Source organism: Meles meles, chromosome 11 (assembly GCF_922984935.1).
Source record: "Meles meles chromosome 11, mMelMel3.1 paternal haplotype, whole genome shotgun sequence".
Classification (NCBI taxonomy): domain Eukaryota; kingdom Metazoa; phylum Chordata; class Mammalia; order Carnivora; family Mustelidae; genus Meles; species Meles meles.
In genome coordinates, this window is record NC_060076.1 from 305,038 (window position 1) to 325,924 (window position 20,887).

At 54.4% G+C, this 20,887-nt stretch overlaps 1 protein-coding gene across 6 annotated transcripts in view; it reads right to left on the reverse strand.

Moving 5' to 3' along the window:
• Nucleotides 1–20,887, reverse strand: part of EHMT1 (euchromatic histone lysine methyltransferase 1) — a 138,049-nt gene that overhangs the window by 65,268 nt on the left and 51,894 nt on the right. For 4 of the 6 annotated variants that reach the window (XM_046022650.1, XM_046022654.1, XM_046022656.1 and 1 more), the window contains one exon: nucleotides 6,696–6,762. In XM_046022650.1, coding sequence (XP_045878606.1) covers nucleotides 6,696–6,762 — 67 coding nt within the window. The remainder of the gene's footprint in view (nucleotides 1–6,695; nucleotides 6,763–20,887) is intronic. The other 2 variants (XM_046022651.1, XM_046022655.1) reach the window with 1 other exon arrangement.

Sequence of the window (20,887 nt, forward strand, 5' to 3'; positions counted from 1 at the left end):
TCTGCCTACTTGGGATCTCTGTTACATAAATAAATAAAACCTAAAAAATAATAATAATAACAAAAAGATGTCTTAGACACTAATTTTGACAAGTAATTGGTTAAAGTTTGGAGAAGGCCAAACCCTGAACAGGGAACCCGCCCTGAGCCCAGACATGCCAGCTATCTGTCCACCCGTGTACGAGGTGCAGCCAGGCTCTGTAGTCCTGCCTTGGAGGACACAGTCTAAAACCAGGAGCACAAAATAAAGACTCCCCATTTGTTGGGTAAATTCATTTTTAAAAGACAGCAAGATCTCAAAACCCATTACACAGATTTGCCTATCTACCAGGAACAAACACACGACCGCGAAACAAGACAGCATGGTTTAAAGACAGAAAGCAAGGCCTCAGAAGCAACTTCACAAAAACAAACTTAAAGAAAATGGTTAAAAAAAATAAGAGAAAGCATCATATTTTCAGTGCATCAGCCACAAGGCCCATTCCAAACATCCAGACTACACAGCTATACTCCATAAAAGCTTGGTTTCCCAGGACAACTCAACAGACCTCGTTCAGGGCCAATTATAAATAAGAGCATTTTGCATCAGAAGACGCACACGTAAACCCAACCTCACCGACCAAGACAAAGGCAGAAAACTCATAATCACACCCCTGGGTGCAGAGAGAGCTCCAGGCGACTTCAAGACCCCACGCTTCACTCTACTGACACCCACAGGAGACCCATGTTATGGTATCAGCCGTCCACTCCGCCACAGAGCGTGAGGTCTACAAGACTTCCGTCTGTTTGTCCGCTCTGCGCCCCGAGACAGAAACAGGGACTGGGACACAGTATGAGTGCAGCAGATACTTTCTAATACTTTCTAAATATTAACCAAGGATTTTTTCTTTTAAAAACCCTCAGCAAGACAGAGCAGGCGGGACCTTACCTGGACAGAGTTAGCAAAGGCCATACACCAAGATCTGCAGGAAGCATATACTTAATTCAGAAACGAGTGAATTTCAGGGCACCTGGGTAGCTCAGTGGGTTAAGTGTCCAACTCTTGGTTTTGGCTCAGGTCATGATCTCAGGGTCACGAGATCAAGCCCAGAGTCTGGCTCTGCCTCAGCATGGAGTCTGCTTAAGTTTCTCTCGCTCCCTCCCCCTGCTCACACGCACAAGCATGCTCACTCGCTCTCCCTCTCTCTCTCAAATAAATATATAAATAACATCTCAAAAAGAAAGAAAGAAAGAAGTGAATTCTGTGAGATCAGAAATGCCACAGGATCTCACAGAAAAACAGACGCACCGGCGGGCGCGAGAGGGAACGCGGAAGTGAGACGCGCCGGAGACAGAGGGAGAACTGCAGCCTCTGCACCCAACACTGTTATTTACTTTAAAAACGCAGTCCATTAGCAATTAAAACACAGGAGTGCAGTGAGACTGCTGACTTCAAACTCGCGCCACGAAACTCAAGGGCCTCTTCCTCACTGCTACTAACTAGAAAATAAGAGAGAGGAAAAATACTATTTGCACAAGCAGGAAAAACTATAAAGAATACAGAATTTCAGACCAGACTACTCAAGGCCTCTGTGAAGAAAAAGATTCTAGATGAAAACATGGCCCTAAATGGGGTGACAAAGCACGGAGCGTCAAGCCGCCTCTCCCTGAGTCTGTAGGTTCAGTGACGGCCAATCACAACTCCATCAGTGTGTGACGAACTCCAACACTTTGTTCTAAAACGTAAAGGGAAAAACGGCAAAGTAAATCATGGAAAAGAACAGTAAAGGCACAGGGAAACAGGCTCCCTGCATCAGAGGAGGATGCCACAGGCCCCCCCACAGCACCACCACAAGGGGCCCCTGGCTGGGGTGCCCCCTAGGCACAGCGGGGTCTAGGACAGCAGCCCGAGGGGGCAGGGCACGGACTGCCGGCTAGAAGGCAGATTTCCGCGGCTGTGCCTGGACCTGCTGGTTCTGAACCTCTGAGGCTGGGTTCCACATCTGGGCCTCACCGAGACCCCTGGAGGCTCATCCACACATCTGAGTCCGGAAATTCACAACCTAGTGGTTAACAAGGGAAAATGAGGAACAGAGATCTATGGTCTAGAAACGGGGAGATTCTGCTACACATCCAGAGCACAAGTTTTAACAGAAACGACGAAAGATAAATACAATTAGATGGTGTGATGTAACAAGATAAAGGTACGTGGTCTCTGCCCGTGGCTCCTGGCGGCCCGAGGGGACTGCAGACAGGGCTGGTCACACGCCGAAGCTCGGCACTTGCGGCCCTACCCCACCCTCCAGAGAGCAGAGAGGGGCTGCGGACCCAGTCAACAACCCATCGTGCCCCTACACAAGTCCCCGAGCTACGGGGTTCAGAGAGCTCCCAGGTGGGCAACACCCCCGTGGGGAGGGCGGTGCACCCCCAGAGGGCACAGAAGCCCCGCGACCGTCCCCCCGACACCCGGCCCTGTGCCTCACTCCCACGGGGCGGCTCCCGACTCGTGCCCTCTGTAACGGACCGGCGACAGCGCGTCCGTGGTTCCCTGAGTTCCGAGAACTCGAGGAGGGGGCTGTGGGAACCTCCAGTTCACAGGCAGGCCCTCGTGTAGCAAGTCGCGTGCGCCCAGGGACCCTCGACTTGGGACTGGGGCCTGGTGGGACGCCGAGCCTGTGGGTTCAAAGTGGAGGCGGCTCGCAGGCTGCCCAGCAGGCGTCCAGTGGAGAGCGGGAGACCCGCCCGGCATGGGGAAGCCCACGGTGCGTGGGGTCAGCTTGTTGTGAGGGGCTGGCTAGAGAAGGGAAAGGCACTCTTCCTCTCAGAGCCCCGAACTGTGGCCATCGGCCATTGCTACTAATATCCATTCTTCTGAAGGCTTTGGCCAGAGCCATCAAACAAGCGAGAAAACATGACAAAGGGCATTCAGGTCAGAAAGAGCAGCAAAATTTACTTGTAACTGATGAGACCCACTGTAGAAAATCCAAAGTAATCTACAAACTGCAGGAACCATGACTCACTTTTGAAAGACTGATTATAGAAGTGAATCTACAGGGAACCTGGGGGGGGGGGGGGCTCAGTCGGTTACGCGTCTGCTTTCAGCTCAGGTCATGATCCCAGGGTCCTGGGATGGAGCCTCACATCGGTCTCCCTGCTCAGCAGGGAGTTTGCTTCTCCCTCTGCCCCTCCTACTCTCTCTCTTTCTCTGTGTCATAAAAAAAAATAAATAGGGGCGCCTGGGTGGCTCAGTGGATTAAGCCGCTGCCTTCGGCTCGGGTCATGGTCTCGGGGTCCTGGGATCGAGCCCCGCATCGGGCTCTCTGCTCAGCGGAGAGCCTGCTTCCCTTCCTCTCTCTCTGCCTGCCTCTCTTGTGATTTCTCTCTGTCAAATAAATAAATAAAAATCTTTAAAAAAAAAAATAAAAATAAAAATAAATAAATAAATAAAATCTTTAATAAAAAAAAATAAATGAATCTATAAAACTAACTCTAACTCAAACTAACTCAAAATGTAAATGCAAACAAAGGTAAATGCAAAATGTAAAACTATGTAACTTGGAGAGGAAAAAAGAAAAGAAATGAAGGAGTCTTCAGGATCTAGGGCTAGGCGAGGCACATTGCTCTTGACAGCAAAGCACAATCCCAAAAAGGAAAGTGACAAATCAGACCTCGTCAAGATTAAAAATTTCTCAAAAGTTAAATAGCAAATCCGGCCAGCGCGGCGATGCCACCTGATGCCCACCGAGGGGGGGCGATTAAACCCTCGGACGAGGATAGGACGTCCGCCGTACACAGTTGCTGTGATGCCGAGTGGTGCCGGGGCTTCGCAGCGCGGTTCGGCAGTTTCTTAAGTCTAAGCATACAGGGTGCCTGGGGGGGCCTAGTCCGTGAAGCATCCGCCTTCGGCTCGCGTCATGATCTTGGGGTCCTGGGATCGAGTCCCACGTCAGGCTCCCTGCTCAGTGGGGAGCCTGCTTCTCCCTCTGCCTGCCGCTCCCCCTGCCTGTGCTCACTCGTGCACTCTCGCAGATAAATAAATCTTCAAAATATTTAGAAGCTTCTGTGCTTCAAAGGACGCTGTCAGACAACTGAAAGAGCAAGCCATGCAGTGGGAGAAAACGCTCACAAGTCACATACCTGATGAGGAACGTGTGTCTGGAGTTCATGAAGAACTCTGACGGTTCAACAATAAAAATCAATAACCAATTGAAAAAACAGGCAAAGGTTCTAAACTGACACGTTTCCAAACATATACTAAGGGCTAATATGCACATGAAAAGAGGCTCAACGTCACTAATCATCTGGAAAACGCATGTCGGAACCACACGGCGGGGACAGCACTTCGCACCCGCTGGGACGGCCATCGTGGAAAGGACAGGCACTCACAAGTGCAGGCGGGCAGGCGGGCGAGTGTAGAAGGTGCTGCTGGTGCGAGTGTAAAAGTCCCACGGAGGGTCAAGGCCGTGGCTCGGGACAGTGTGTCAGGGCAGAAAGTGGGTACCTAGCATTATTTATCCACAGTTTCTATGAGAAAAGGCCCAGGGGCGGGGGGAGCTGGGGAGGGCAGAAAAGCTAGAGACAATGGATGTGCACGGACAAGAACACCTCAAGGAGTGGAGGGAAGCACAGCACCAGGAAGAAACCCCGAGGCAGGTCTTCTCTCTCTCTTTTTAAAAAAGATTTATTTATTTATTTGACAGAGAGAGAGAGAGAAAGAAAGACGGAGCACAAGCAGGGGGAGTGGGAGAGGGAGAAGCAGGCTGCCCACCGAGTAGGGAGCCCGATGTGGGGCTCGATCCCAGGAGCCCGGGATCATGACCTGAGCCGAAGACAGAGCCTTAACCCCCTGAGCTCCCCAGGTGCCCCTGGAGGCAGAGGAAGGTGTGGGTGCGTCTGTGTGGAGGGCAGCTCTGGGAAGTGGCACGCCCCAGGGCTGGCCAGGGGGCGTAGCACAGGGGAGCTGGCAGGCTGGATGAGGTACCCAGAGGCCCCGCAATCCAACCAGAAAGTGCCTGGCTGGGTCAGACCTGAGCTCAGGACTCTCAACAGGGAGGGCGTGGGGTTGAGAACCGGTCTCAGGAAGCACACAGGCGCTGTGGCCCCAGACCCACCCTGCTCCCGGGAGTCCCCGGAGCTCTACTGGGATCGGAAGCATTTCCATAACAAGCCTGTTCGTGCACCAAGTCACGCACTTCCAGGGACAGTCCTGCCCTATTACGGCCCGGGCTGCTGGAGTGCCCGTGCTCTGCCTTCACCCACAGTGGCCCCGGACGTGTACGTGCTGTCATGCGAGAAGGGGACCGTGTAGCCGAGAAACGGTGTGCTGGCGGCTCCCGCACCGCCCAGGACGCAGGCTGGGGCTGCCGCAGTGCATGCTGGGCCGCCGCATTACAGCTCCGGAAAGGCACAGAAGAGCCGCCACAGGCAGGGGCTGCAGGCTGGGCCCCGTCCTACCACTACGCCGTGAGGGGCTGCATCCAGGGACTCCGAGGCTGACACCCCGCAAGACACACAGGTCCGTGCCGGGACACTGCAGGCCGACCCGCAGGGCCTGGGGAGACGGGCCCCCGCTCTGTGCCCATCAGATCGCAGCCCTGACCTCTCCTGCTGACGCACACGTGGTCTTGGCGGCCAGCACCACCTGCACACCATCGTCCTGTGTCCTCAGAGGAAGGGTCCAGCTGCCAGGCTGACAGCCGGGGTGACCTCATCCCGGCAGTGCACCCGTCTCCGCTCCCCCTCCTTGGAAGAAGAGAGACAGAATCACGCATCCCTGGGCGGGCATGCAGCCAGCATCCCCACATGCTTGGAGCAGCCCAAGGTCAGGAAGGAGGACAGTCCCGTGACCTCGGCAGGCTCCTCCTGCACTATCCTTACAGGGAGGTGGCCAGATGACGGGATGGCTCGCTGCTCGTCTGCTCGGCTCGGGCGGCCACGTGGCAGCCCAGGGCTGCTCGCCCACCTCCCCAGACAGACGCGGCCGAGCGAAGTCCAGTGTTGGCCCCACTCCTGAGCCATCGGCCTCACGCTGCGCAGGCCAAACGCAGCTCTCCAAAAGGAACTTCTCAGCAGCCCCACGTGGCTCATGTGTGACACAGTGGACTCACGTGTCACGGTGTGTTCCACGGCCTGACAGAACAGAGTGCCTCCCACCGCAGCCCTCACAGGTCTGGCCCTCTGCAGCCCCCACACCTCCCGCAAATCTGCTGCTTCGCTGGCCTCTGCTTTTACCTTGTCCGAAACGTCATACAAATGGAGTCCCCAAGCACCGTGGGTCCGCCCCCTTCACTTAGGGAAATGCACTCGGCATCCTCTGTGCTGCTGTGCGAGCCGGCCGCTCCCTCTTCCCGCCTGCTGCGCCCCACCCACCGGGTGCGCACAGGCTGGAAGCGCGGGAGGGGCACCTGAGTGGCTCAGCTCGGAGTGATGGGAATGAAGCTGCCAGAAACATCCACACGGCCCTTCTCGCTTCGCGTTTTCCGGGTGCACTTAGGACAAGGGCCTACCAGGTGTCTGTTTTTCACTTTTTGGGAACGGTCCCCTTCTCTAGCAGATCTCATGTGTGTGCCTTTGTGTCCGTCTCGGAATTGGGGGTGGGAAGCCATACAACAACCTGGATGGAAGCAAGGATGTCAGGAGCCGGGGACGGGCGAGGGGATGCCAGAACGACGGGTCCTCTGGCCACTTCTCCTGCAGGAGCACACTGCGCGCCCTTACCTTCCCTCAGCAGCTCTGTTTTCATGCAGCAGTCCTGCTTCATCTCCCCCTTCGCCGGAACCGCCTGCTAAAGAAGAAACAGCCGTCAGCCGGGGTTCACCTGCAGGCAGACTACGCAATTCTCCGCCAGGATTTCTTGAGATGGACTTCGGGTCTGGATCCAGGTAAAGACTCAGTATCAGACGACCAGAGGCCGAGGGGGTGTTCAAGCTGGCAGATAACAGTCACCTCCAGGAGGAGGAATGACACTCTGAAACCAGCCCGAGGAAAGTTCTACCTAACTGTATTTTTGGAGATAGCTCTTTAAGAATAGGAACACGTTCATGCATTACTTACATAACTAGAAATCTCAAAAGTTTTGGTTGTTACAGGAAAGCTACAAATTCTATCAAAGTGCACTCTGCTGCTGACAAGAATTCATCCAAGTATTTCAAATGTCTAACATCCTACCAAAAAAACTGCAGAAATGGATAAATCAAGAAAATTCAGTAAATACGTGAATCATTAAGTATTTGCTCTACTACATGGAGGCATAAATTACAAAAGGTCTTGGAATTGTTTTTTAAAACTTCTTGCCTTTGGGAGGCTTAGAACCCGGCTGGAGAAGTGACTGTAAACACACAGAACATTCCTGAATGGGTCCCTCCAGGTGCGGCAGCAGTCATCACCATGAGCCCGTGGAGAAGGAGAAGGGGGGAGGATGCAGACCCTCCAGGCTCCCCACTTAAGAGTTTCAGACTCTAAGGGCACAACTCCCATAACACCTAACATCTGGAATGCATTCTCCACGCGATACCACAATGCATTCTCAGAACATTGCTACAGAACCTTGAGCTCCCTGCCGACTTCACTGAACGCCAAGTGTGGGGCCGAGAGCAGGGCCCTGCCCTACCCGGTCACTCTCGACCACCCAACCGCCTCCAAGTCGCACAGCAGCCTCCCGTCCCACGAAGCCCCTCCCAGCTCAGTGATTCCCCAAGTGCTTCCCCAGGCTCCCACCTGCACTTCCGGAACAGAGCTGACCTCCTCTCCCTGGGCACACAGGACGAGACGGAACGAGCACAGCCCAGCTCCTCCCGCGGCCCTCCCACCTTTCCCTAGAGCGTCACTTGTGGCCCCACTGGTGGCTTCCAAAGTGAACCCCCTTTCCAAGGCAGACCCCCCGCTGTAATCCCTCCCTTAGCCACTCCTGCCACAGGAAGCCCGAAGTCACAGCGTCAGCAGCAAAGAAAAGTCCAGGGACTCGGAGACTTCCTCCCAGAAGATGGGGAAGATTTCCTTGCAGGGATCAGACTTGGAGGCAGCCCTCCCCAAGCCCCAGCGTCTTCCCAGGTCACTAAGGAGAAACAAGTGTTCGCTGTTGGCAGCAAAGCCATAGGGCCCAGCCTCTGCTCCACCTTCCACACTCTGACCCCAGAGGCCAGCCCCTGGACCCTGCAGCCTCTCAACAGGCCCATCGCCTTATCAGACAGCCTCTCCTCCGCCCTGCCTGTTGTCCGCTTGGTGCCCCCCCCCACAAGACATGCCACCCAGCCTGTCTGCCCGCCCCATCAACATGCAAACTCTGGGTCCCACAAGAGAGGCCTGTCCTGTTCTCTGACACAGCCCCAAAGTGTCGGCGATGTGCGGCTCGCGGAAGGAACCGATGAGCATGTGAGGCCTAAGAGCCCCCAGTAAGAAAAGGCCACTGGGTCCACTTCCATGTCGCTTCCCGCACGGCTGTCTGCCTGGGAGGATTCTCTGCGACAGCCGAGACACAGCCAGTATCTCTGCATGGGCAGAGGACGGTGAGTGAGGGCAGAGCAGGGTGCGGCCAGCATGAACACCCAGAAGTCCAAAGCAAGCTCAGTCCACAGCCAGACCAGAAAGAACAAAACCCTCCCAACTTCAGATGCTCTCCGTGCACGGAGCCTACGTGTAAGAGCACGGAGGAACACGGTCTTCATCACCATTCCAAAGGGCTAACAACCTGTAAAATCGACACCAGGCCACGAGAGGGTCGAAGGTGGAGCACGGAGCCCAAACCAGTAACAAAATCCTGTACTGGCAACAGCAGAACCAAACAGAACGTCTGCACAGACTTCAAGTCCTGCCACGCCGCAGCTTGGGGCTGGGGCTGAGGAAACGCCGCCAGCACAAGGCGGGTGGCCTGAGTCTAGCGGCCCACGAGCATGGGCTACTGGCTTTAGCTCTAGGAACACGGTGTGGGGAGGGGCTGAGAGCAGCATGCACAGCTGAAGCTCCGGGCTGGCAAGGGCCCCGAAGCAAGGACACCCCAGCAGCAAGCAGCACCCCACGCTCAGAACGCGGGTTCCCTCCACCATTTCCCGCCAAGAGAACTGAGGCTCCTGGAAGATAGGACCAGTGCCAGCGGGGGGAGGCGGCAGTGAGGGAAGTCCAAGACTCTGAGGCTCCTGCAGCCGCAGGGACCGCACCGCACCGTTGTCCACCGTCCCTTCTCCCGCCCCGAGAGCTCCCGCCCGCGGAGCAGCAGCTTTCCGTCTGGCTCCGGCTGCAGGTGGCCACGCCTGGGCTGGTGCGCTCACGGCCCGGGTGCTGGGCGGATGCAGGGCCGGGGTCACCAAGGAAGCGCTGCTGAGACGGCTCCACGGGGCTGCGCTGCACGGTTCCCACCTTCAGTCAGCTCCCGGCACGTACAAGGAGGACAGTCTAGGGGCATTTGGTGGCTCGGCTGGTCGAGCGTCCAGCTCTTGGTTTTCGTTCAGGTCACAATCTCAGGTTCTAGAAACTGAGCCCCTGGGCCAGGAGACAGAGCTGGGCTGGTTCTGCTTCCCCTCCCCTGCTCATGCATTCTCTCTCCCTGACATGAATAAATCTTCTTAAAAAAAACATTAAAAGTAGGAGAGTTTGCAAAGAATGCGGGTTTACAGAGTACGGACAGATGAGAAGCTACGGCAACACTGGCAGAGCCCCGGGCTCTTGGGACGTCCCACAGAGCAGAGCCCTTGGTCCCCCCGCATGTGGACCCAGGAAAGCCCTCTCCTGCCCTGCCCTGCCTCACCTGCCCCCAGCACCAGCCTGCCCCGAGGCTGATCAGTAGCACGTGACTTGACCCCATCCCTCCCGGGGCCTGGTCTCGGCCATGGCTCTCAGCAAGGTGGGCAGGGGGCCATGGCATCTGACCCCAGGGCCCCGCTGACCTCCCACAGCAATCCAGGGTAAGGCCCAGAGTGCTCAGGCCTTGCCCCATCTCCTAGCCCAACAAGGCTGCATCCCAACCGCCTCCGGCCTGCACCCACTCTCAGTTCTCTGGGGTCCCAAGACCCTTCCAGGGGTCCAAGAGGTCAAAGCTCTATTTACTACTAGGACCCCACTTGCCTCTTTCACTGTGCTTCCTGGGGCACCTTAGCAGGAGTCAAGATGATGGCACCAAATTAAAGGTCTAAGTGATCCTTCAGTGCTGGGCACTCAGGTAAAGCGACCTTCGCCTGAGCACGCCCCTGGTGAAGCAGTGAGATTAGCGACCTCCCCACTGGCCTTCTCCTGAAAGCAGCAGAAGAAAGGTAAGCAAGCAGCAACCCAGGGCTGCTGCCCACTCAGGAAAGGCCCGGCACAGGGGCTGGGCTGGGTCACTCACTGGGAATCTGCGTTTGGAAGCACTGGCCAGAGCTATGGCTACGCAGACTGGGCATCTGCCAAACACTTCCTCAAAATAAGCACAGGGAGCCTGTGACCTCAAAGAGAACCTACGGTGTGTTGGTGTCAAATGCTGGCTTCTGAGTGGAAATGAGAATTTTGGTTAACGTGTGTCTGCCCCCATGAGCTTGACAGCCACCCAACACCTACAGACTTGTGCTGGCACGGGCAATGTTCTTAGGAGGTCCGATGTCTGATACCGGATAATGAAACGTGTCAACGTCTGGAAGTTCTCCACAACTCAGCGAGCCGGCGTTCCCCCAGTGAGCAGCACCTGATCTTTAGACGCACACGGGGGAGCGGCGTTAAGATGCAAGGCAGGCCACGGGCTGAACTCTCACAGGGAAGGGAAGCCATCGGCGCCGCTTCGCTCTGTCAGGTCCTAGCACAGTACACCAAAGCATCCGGAATTATCTAAAAGGCTCAAAACCCACGTCTATGTGAAGCCAGACCTTCTTCATATACTGCAACCAAACAACACACCCCTTCAGTCAGAGCCAGACATGAAACACACCAACCTGTAAAGCAATGCCACTCTTCTGAAGTGGTTAAGAAAATAGTTACTTTTCACAGAAATTATTTACCTTAACAAGTAAACAACATGTTACATGCTTACTTTTGTTATTTCTAAGTATTTTTTTTTAAGCTTCAGTTCTAATTTCGTTTTTGGTAAACCCCAGTAGATAGAACCCATACAAACAAGAGCCTTCTGGGGTCAAGAGCTTTTAGGAGTTTCACTTGGCCTTGAAGCCAATGCCCCACACCAAGGACACCAAGCTTCTCGTGTCAGAGGCCTGCTTAAAAAACCCACCTCCAAGGGCGCCTGGGTGGCTCAGTGGGTTAAAGCCTCTGCCTTCGGCTCGGGTCATGATCTCAGGGTCCTGGGATCGAGCCCCGCATCAGGCTCTCTGCTCAGCGGGGAGCCTGCTTCCTCCTCTCTCTCTGCCTGCCTCTCTGCCTACTTGTGATCTCTGTCAAATGAATCAATAAAATCTTAAAAAAAAAAAACCCACCTCCAGACCCCCAGGTGCTCACTGTCCCAAGATGCACCCAGGGCCAGCACAGCAGAGCAGACCTCCCCAGAACATTCACAAATGCACCAACAGACCACCTGTCTCCTGTCCCCACCGTCAGCCACACGTCCCTGCCATGAAATTAAGTTTCATGACTTCTTCTCCCAGAACACTCTGTTTAAAGATCACTACGTAACACACTCTCAAATGCCAGAATTATCCACTCTTCTGTTCTGGATCTCTTCGACTGCATTCAGGAATCTTATTTTATAAGCACTAACCCCAGGCCAGGGCACCACTGATGATGGCACAGGACAGGGGAGGAAGGAGAGGGGAGCAGGGAGGAAGAGAAGGCCTTCAGGGGTGGGCTCTCGCCCAGCACCCTCGTCCGTCCCCATCTTTGCCTCACCAAGGCTGCTCGGGGACCTGCAGCGAAGCCGGAGCGAGAGTCCGGGCCTCACAACTGCTAGTGCTCACGGTCCCTTCACTCGCCTGGACAGGCTCGCATCATAACACATTCCCAATCAGAGGAGTGCTGTGACGGCCACAGGCCGAACCGCCACTGTGGGCAGGGGAGGCGCTGTACCCAGTCTGTCCAGCACATGATCAGAACGGCTCGTAACAACAGCAACAGAGCAAGTCTTCCTGGAGAGGCAGAACAGGATAACGGAGCCCCCCCCCCCCCGGCATGCCCCTGTTGTGCTGGAGTCAGATGTGACCTTCTAGAAAATGATATTCTGCTCTTTTGAATGTAAACCTAATGCACTAAGAACTGACGTGCATGGAGGAAAACGACTGAAGATCTTCCCTTCAATGCGAGTTGGTAGATTATGATACACACAAAAACCTAGGGGAGACGTGTCCTGGGGGTAAAGCAGAGCCTGACCCTGCTGGGCTCACTCGGCCAAGTGCACGTCCGGCAGCCAAGGAGGCCGGCACTCAGACAGCCCGGCCTGCGGACACCCAGGTACACCGGAAGTCGAGGTGTGTGACACACCAGGTTTTCAGTGAAAGCGTGCTGACCGGAACTCCAACGCACCTGCGCACCGTGTGTTTTCCTTGCTGAACTGAGCAACTCTGCACTGTGCCCTTAAGAGTCCACAAAAGACAGGAGTTGAGGTTTCTGTAATTCTGAAGTGGCAGTGTTGACGTTTTTATTCTTTTCTTTTGAGAGAGAGAGAGAGAGCGAGCGAGCATGAGCGGTAGGGGTGGGGGAAGAGGAAAAGAGAGAATCTTGAAAGCAGGCTCCACGCTCAGCATAGAGCCCAGTGCAGGGCTCGACCTCAGGACCCTGAGATCATGACCTGAGCCGAAATCAAGAGTCAGACACTCAACCGACTGAGCCACCCAGGGACCCCATTTTTTAACAAATTTTTATTTATTTATTTTGCTGACATTTTTAAAAGGCAATGTTCTCCGCCCTTTGAAATCCTATTCCTAATAGGATTATTATTATTAATAATGGGACTAATTAATAACTGATTAATAATAGGATTATTATTATTAATGAAACAATTTCTTCAACCAGCACAGAACACAGAGGAAAATAAAATACATAGAAAAAACCCAGAGACATTACAAAGTCTTATTCCAGGGCCTTCCGATACCCTCACCCATTTAACCCCACTCGGACACTTTCATCAAATGCCCGCGGCAGCGAGGCCCCTCCAGGCCTCAGCCTGGACCCTGCCCATCTCAAGGGTACAGGACCGGCCCGGGGTGATGTGCACAGGAATGCAGCTGCGACCAAGGCCACCAACACATCCATCTACCTCACATCCAGAACGAGAGCCCGCTACGCGACAGAACGTGGGCAGCAGCTACGGCACAGTCAGGCGACGAGCCGAGTCGAACTACACGACCCTGCACAGAGCACTTCCCAGGAAAAGCACTTCGTTGTCTTTTGGGGGATCTTTTTGTTTGTTTTTTGTAAAGATTTTTAATTTATTTATTTGACAGACAGAGATCACAAGCAGGCAGAGAGGCAGGCAGAGAGAGGGGGGAAGCAGGCTCCCCGCTGAGCAGAGAGCCCGATGCGGGGCTCGATCCCAGGACGCTGAGATCGTGACCTGAGCCAAAGGCAGAGGCTTCACCCACTGAGCCACCCAGGCGCCCCACGCGTTCCGTTTTTCAAGTCAACAAGAATAAGAGGCTTGGGGGAAGGGGAGATGCTAAGACGTAAAGACCACGAAAGCAGTGTCTGCTCTTTACGTGAGCACTAATGTGGCCGTGTCGGTTCTGGTCGCGTCACAGACTTTTTAGCAACACAGGACAGGAGACAGCCCTGGCATCGTTACGGCACATGGGGATACGTGTGGCCACAATCTAGGGTTCAGTCAGGCTTTCTTGAGGGCCCAAACAAAACCGCCTTTTCCAGGCTGGCACAGCACCGTCACTTGTGTGTACGTCCCTCCCTTCAGATGTGATCACAGGGTGCCTGGGGGGCTCGGCTGGTGAAGCTGAAGTCAAATACAGTCAAACTGAACTCGCTGTGTTATGCTGAATTGCCTGTGGTGTGGTCATTTCATGTCCACTGACCAAGGAGAAACACTTGCGGATGAAGAGCAGGGCCTTTCTGAGCGGCAGAGCACAGGTCCTTGTCTGTCCTGAGAAGAAAATTCATTCAATTTAACGTGTCGCAGAGCGGCTGTCTTTATCTTACCTACAGATTGTTACTGAAGTTGTGGATGATTGGTACAGGTTTATTTTATGAGTACGTTAAAACAGTTCTTTAAAAATTTTAATTTATTTGAGAGAGCACGGGGGGGGGGGGGGGGGGGAGGGGAATGGGCAGGGGGAGGGCCAGAGGGAGGAGGAGAAGCAGGCTCCCCGCTGAGCAGGGAGCCCAAGGCCGAGGGGCTCCATCCCAGAACCCTGAGATCATGACCTGAGCCCCCCAAGTGCCCCAAGGTCAACTCTTTAACAGCTACACACACACATACACACGCACACACCCCTTAAGTTCGAAAGGAGTCCAAGCCATTTCAGAAAGAATCTGGGACGCTGACCAGCATGCTGCCCGCGACAGAGTCAGGCACAAGAGCGGCCCGTGCGATGCAGGGGTGCGGGGAGAAAGGCCAAGTCCTCCCGTGCGACCGCCACCTCCTCCACGCAGCCTCAAAGCACCCGACCCTGGGGTTTGGCGGGGGCGGGGGGGGGGGGGCAGCTTTCACATATTATCTACCAGAGCTGTGAAGATAACCAACAATGGCAAAACAGTAAGAAAACGGAAGGAAAAAACCTCTCTAAACACTTTATCTTCACTTTAAGTAGTGCTTGCGGGACTCATCCTTGCAATTCCACAGGTGGCCTTGCTTTTCCATTCCACAACTAGGAGACTGTGCACAGAGAGGCCTTTCTGCCCCGCAAAGAGCGCACCACTCCCGGGCCTTGAGACGCCAGCACCGGCAGCCCCCGGAAGCCTCCCCCAGGCGGCGCAGACACCAGGCCTTCTCTCCCTGCGGCTGGAGACGGCGCTCTGGCCCAGCCGGAGAATGCCACCTCCAACCTGCCATCTGCTCCTCTCTGCTTCAGGTCTCTGCCCGAGACCTGGACCAGAGATGGCATCGTCTCGAGAACAGCGTGAGCACCAACACGCTTCCACCACCAGACAGGTTCCCAGAGACGGGATGACTCTTCTGCTCAGGAAACTTGTGAGACGTGGAGCGCTATCTGCCCACCCTCTAATTTCCGACTGGTTTCCACATACCAATTTCACTAGCTAATTATCGAGAGGGTGGGAAGAAAAAGAATGAATCCTTTCAATATCTGATAGATTTCCTTCTCCTTCTTTTGTCTTTTTGTTTCTTCCCTTTGGCAGCAAAAGGATTTAGTTCCTAAATTTGGAAAATACAATTACTATCCAAAGTAGCCCCAGAAATTACATTTAAGGGACTGTGAAATATCGGAACAGACTCCTTTTCCATCTGCCGCTTAACCCTTAACTGGCCTCTCCACCAAGGAGAACACCGAAGGCGCCCCGCACCCCCACTCCCTGACCGAGAGCTCTCCCGGCCCCCGTGGTTTTCCAGAGCCGCACCAACCGCGCTGCAGCACCTCTCCACGGCGACTCTGACATCTCTCCTGGAGAGGCGGGCTGGGCCCTCACCGTTAACAGGACGGGCCTGTGACGGCCTGGAGCAGAGACTGCGGCACGGCGCGCTGCGTGGTGTCTGAGGCCGGGTCACACACAGGCCGTGCCCGTGGCCGCCTGTGGGCATTCCAGCCAGGGGCGCACATGCCCAGCACCGACCACCAGAACTGCACGTGAACAAGCCTTCAGATGACACACCACCCCCAATGGCTAAGTGCTCTAGCTGAGGCCCCAGGCTCAAGGACCGGAAAAAAGCCGAATCACCGCTGCCCGGTCTCAGCTGCTGGAACCACGAGGGGTAAAAAGCCGTCACTGTCGTTCGGAGCCGCTACGTTTCCAGGTAGCACGCGAAGCAGCAACCGACAACTGCAACGGTGTCCCTTCTTCTGTGTCCCTTCCCCTCTGTGTCCCTTCCTCCTCTGTGTCCCTTCCCCTCTGTGTCCCTTCCTCCTCTGTGTCCCTTCCCCTCTGTGGCCTTCCCCTCTGTGGCCCTTCCCCTCTGTGGCCCTTCCCCTCTGTGTCCCTTCCTCCTCTGTGTCCCTTCTCCTCTGTGTCCCTTCTCCTCTGTGTCCCTTCCCCCTGTGTGTCCCTTCCCCTGTGTGTCCCTTCCTCCTCTGGGTCCCTTCCTCCTCTGGGTCGCTTCCTCCTCTGGGTCCCTTCCTCCTCTGGGTCGCTTCCTCCTCTGGGTCCCTTCCTCCTCTGGGTCCCTTCTCCTCTGTGTCCCTTCCAGGGTCACGGCAGACACAGCTCTGGGCCTGGGCCCCGCAGCAGAGGGGGTACCCGTGGAGCCTGACTTCCAGAGAAGACTCCACACGGACACCACAGGGAACAGGTGGCCTCTCCCACTCTGAACCCCGGACCCACAGTGCCCAGCACCTGGGCCTCCAGGAGTTAGGGCACGCAGGTCGGCGGAGAGCACGGTCAGCCCGGCCAGAACAAGCTCCTGAGATGTCACTGGCCAAGTGCGAGGCTACAGCAGGTATGTGTTCTGGAGGAATACACCGGGAACGGGGTCACACGATGTTTACTTTCAGCCCGACTTTCCACGCAGCGAGCACATTTAACACACAGTTCTTACCACAAACGAGATGCTGATTTTCTAGTTCATACATCAGTCTCCTAGGAATGCAGACAGCGCAATCACCACAGTTTGGTTTACGTACAAAACCAAGCTTCCAGACATGCAAAGGGGACACTTGCCTTCCGTGGGGACCTTCTGCCTGATGACCATGTGGACAGCTCCCACGCCACACAGCAGCGGGCAGTGGTGGGTCTGGGTGCGCCTGGTGCCGTCAAGTGCTCACAGGGCCCACAACGCAATGTGACACTGTGGAGACTGACCATCCGTGAAACTGGACAGCATCTACTCCATCTCCCCTAATTTAACTTGGAGTCCACCGGAAACAGGATGGCTCACTGGCAGAAGGGCACAGAGTGGAGACAACGGGACCACGAGGACGAAGCAGTCAGTGGTGCGCCTCGCTCAGTCCCAGGCGCGTGCAGGCCCGTCCACCAGCGATGGCAGCGTCCGGCACAGTGACTCAGCACGGAGAGTCGCCCTATAAAACCGGAGGAATTCAGTTCCACTCCGAGGATCTAGCTCTTACTTCTCCGTTTCAGCCAAATTTCTCATAATATAAAACCGCACTAGGGAGGGACGCACCTGGGTGGCTCAGTCGTTAAGCGTCTGCCTTCAGCTCAGGTCATGATCCCGGGGTCCTGGGATCGAGCCCCGCATCAGGCTCCCTGCTCAGCGGGGAGCCTGCTTCTCCCTCTCCTGGTCCCCCTGCTTGTGTTCCCGCTCTCGTTGTGTCTCTATCAAATAAATAAATAAAATCTCTTTTTTTTTAATGATTTTATTTATTTACTTGACAGACAGAGATCAAAAGTAGGCGGAGAGGCAGGCAGAGGGGGAGGGGAAGTAAGCTCCCCACTGAGCAGAGAGCCTGATGTGGGGCTCAATCCAGGACCCTGGGACCATGCCCTGAGCTAAAGGCAGAGGCTTAACCCACTGAGCCACCCAGGCACCCCTCAATAAAATCTTTAAAGAAAACTATTGTGGGGGGAAATCACTCAACATTGTATCATTTGTTAAAACTTAAGTTATCAAAAATAAAAAGTGGGGCACTTGGGTGGCTCAGTTGGTTAAGTGACGGCCTTCATCTCAGATCATGGTCCTGGAGTCCCAGGATCAAGTCCCACATCCGGCTCCCTGCTCGACAGGGAGCCTGCTTCTCCCTCTCTCTCTGCCTGCCTCTCTGCCTACTTGTGATCTCTGTCTCTCTGTCAAATAAAGAAAGAAAATCTTTAAAAAAAAAAAAAAAAAAAAAAAAATAAATAAATAAATAAATAAATAAATAAATAAAAATAAAAAGTAAAATGGGCAACATGGTTCATAAATACTTTTGCCCTAAAAAATTCAGTAATAGAAATCCACAATATGGGACATTCTGCAAGACCACTAACATAGTTTCCTCAGCACAGCGGGTGGCGGGGTGGCGGGGAGCAGGGTGGGTCACAGGGCTGTTCCCCACACTAGATATTAAAGACAACAATCAAAAGCGAAGTGTGGATTCTGCTAGGACCCTGACTTGAGCGCACCAGCTGTAAAATGACATTTTGACGTAACTGGAAGGAAATTTTAAAACAGATGATACCAAGCAATCACTTCAAACTTTGTTACATGTGAGAACAACTTCATAGTACGGAAAAGATGTCTGCACTTTCTTTAAAGCAGGCTCCACGCCCAGGGTGGAGCCCAACACGGGGCGAACTCACAAAGATCTGAGATCAAGACTCTGAGCTCAAGACCTGAGCTGAGAGCCAGAGTGGGCTGCTGACTGACCAAGCCCCCCAGGCACCCCAGATACCTGCATTTTTAAAGACGCATCCTCAGGGTTGAGAGGTAAAAACGTCATGATACCTATGGTGTGCTTTAAGATACCTGAACAACAACAAAAAGAAAGACAGAGAAGGAAGAAAAGGAGCGAGAAACCACATGGCAAAACCTAGACAATGATCACAGAATTGTGAGTCGTCTACTTTGCATGCGATGGAAATTTAAATCCTACATAAAATAGTAATGAAAAACTAGTTCTAAAATACACGTGAAATCTGTATCCAAAAAAAGTGCACCCCCAACATCCCTGCACAGCCCACCGCGAGCCCTACGGTTCCAGCCACACACCGCGCAGCAGGACTGGGACCGCCGCCCAGTGCACGCTCACGGTCCTCCCTCTGGACTCGAGCAGGTCTGACGCCACAAAACCCAGCCCAGAGGGCTGAGAGGCTGCAGGGTGTTCACAATGGTAGGTAACACGCAATAAATCTCGGCTACTATCACTGTACTTAGTATAGTGTACTTAGAACCTGAGTCACAAAGAAATGTCTGGTATCTGCCATGTGCCAGACATACACTTGGCACTCAGCCCCCAAATCCAGCTGCTGCAACAGCCCCAGCCCCAGCGAGCTCCACGCACCCTACCTGCCCCCAGGGAGCGCAGTCCCCTGCGTCTGCCGCTGCTCTCTCCTCTCCATCCAGGCCCTCATCTCCCTTTTCCCAAGATCCCATTACTGTCGCTGCTTAAAAGCTCCACAGGACCTGTTCTCAAGCGGGTGCGTCGGGTCCACGACTCAGGCCAGCTCCTCTCCGGCTGTCATGCCCACGCCAGCTCCCTGGCTGCAGACTTAAGGACCCCCAGGAGTTCACAACACCACACTCTTCTGAAAGGGCCCAGCCCCACCAGCCCAGGCCCACTCCCCCCCAGGCCCACATCACCCGCTGTGAGGCCAGCCCCACCCCAAGCGTCACAGGACTCGCTTCACTGGAGCCCCGAAGCACCGTTCACAGCCAACACCTACGGCAGGAACACACTCCAGGTGAACGTACAAGGTCATCGGATTCTTCCCCAAAGTAAAACGTACCTCTGAAAGAACGTTTTCTCATTTCTTAACGTTATAAGACGTCCCTTCTGAAGTAAGCAGAAATTGTTTTAAAAAGAACCGCATGACAAAAGGCCATTAGAAACACCCCTATTTCTGGTACCCGAGGTCCATACAAACGCACGCTACGGGTGCCAGCGAAGGGCCTTCCCGACACCATTCTGCACCCCGAGCAGAGCAGCCCACAGCGCCCTACGATTCCGTCCGACGCCTTCTCCACAGCTGCCCACAGTCCAGGCAACCTTCTCTGCCTTCCCTGCCTTCCCTGCCTATTCTGCACTTCAACTGAGTCAGCAATTTCCTGCAGAGTTTTAGTGGACTGTGCTTCCTTTGGGTCTCAGGAAAAGTAACATTTTAAAACCTCCTGTATTAAAGGAGTAAGGGAACAAAGTGACCAGAGCCAAGGAGGCACAGAGCCATGATCCCTGACTGGAGGGACAAGGCCGGGGGACGGCACCCACCTACTAGCACGCCCCTGGTCAAGGCGATGAGCCCGACAAGTGCCCGCAGCGCAGTGGAGAAGCCGGCGGGCATCAGACGACGCAGCGGCTGCGGAGAGCAATCTAGCGGCTCCTCAAAAAAGTTAAAGAACCACGGGGCGCCCGGGTGGCTCAGCGGGTTAAAGCCTCTGCCTTCGGCTCAGGTCATGATCCCAGGGTCCTGGGATCGAGCCCCGCATGGGGCTCTCTGCTCGGCGGGGAGCCTGCTTCCTCCTCTCTCTCTGCCTAGTTGTAATTTCTCTCTGTCAAATAAATATTAAAAAAAAAAAAGTTAAAGAATCATCATGGGACTCAGCGGTTCTGTTCCTGGGTTCGTACTCCAAACTGAAAACAGACACTCACACTCGCACACAAATGCCCGCAGCAGCGCTCTTCAAAATAACCCGAAGAGGGCCGCCTCGGGGGCTCAGTCAGTTGGGTGGTCAGTTCCGGACCTCAGCTCAGGCCTTGATCCCACGGTCACAATTCGGGCCCTGCATTGGAGCCTACTTTAAAAAAAAAGTCAAACGATGGACAAAACTCACATGGTTCCTGCATGTGACGCAGTATGAAGTTCTGGCCACAACACGGGTCACCCTTGAGGACATTATGCTGCGTAAGACGCCAGGCACGAAATGACAACTCTACTGACATGAAAGATCGAGTTTAGACAAATTCATCGAGACAAAAAAAGGAAAGGGGAGTTATTGCTTAATGGGCACAGAGTCTGTACTTGGGGTGATGAGAGTGTTTTATAAAGACAGAAATGATGTCTGCACAACCCCAGAAACATACTTAGTGCAAACAGTAGACTTAAAAATGGCTGAAATGGGGGGCGCCTGGGTGGCTCAGTGGGTTAAGCCTCTGCCTTCAGCTCAGGTCATGATCTCAGGGTCCTGGGATCGAGCCCCGCATCAGGCTCTGCTCAGCAGGGAGCCTGCTTCCTCCTCTCTCTCTCTGCCTGCCTCTCTGCCTACTTGTGATCTCTCTCTGTCAAATAAATAAATA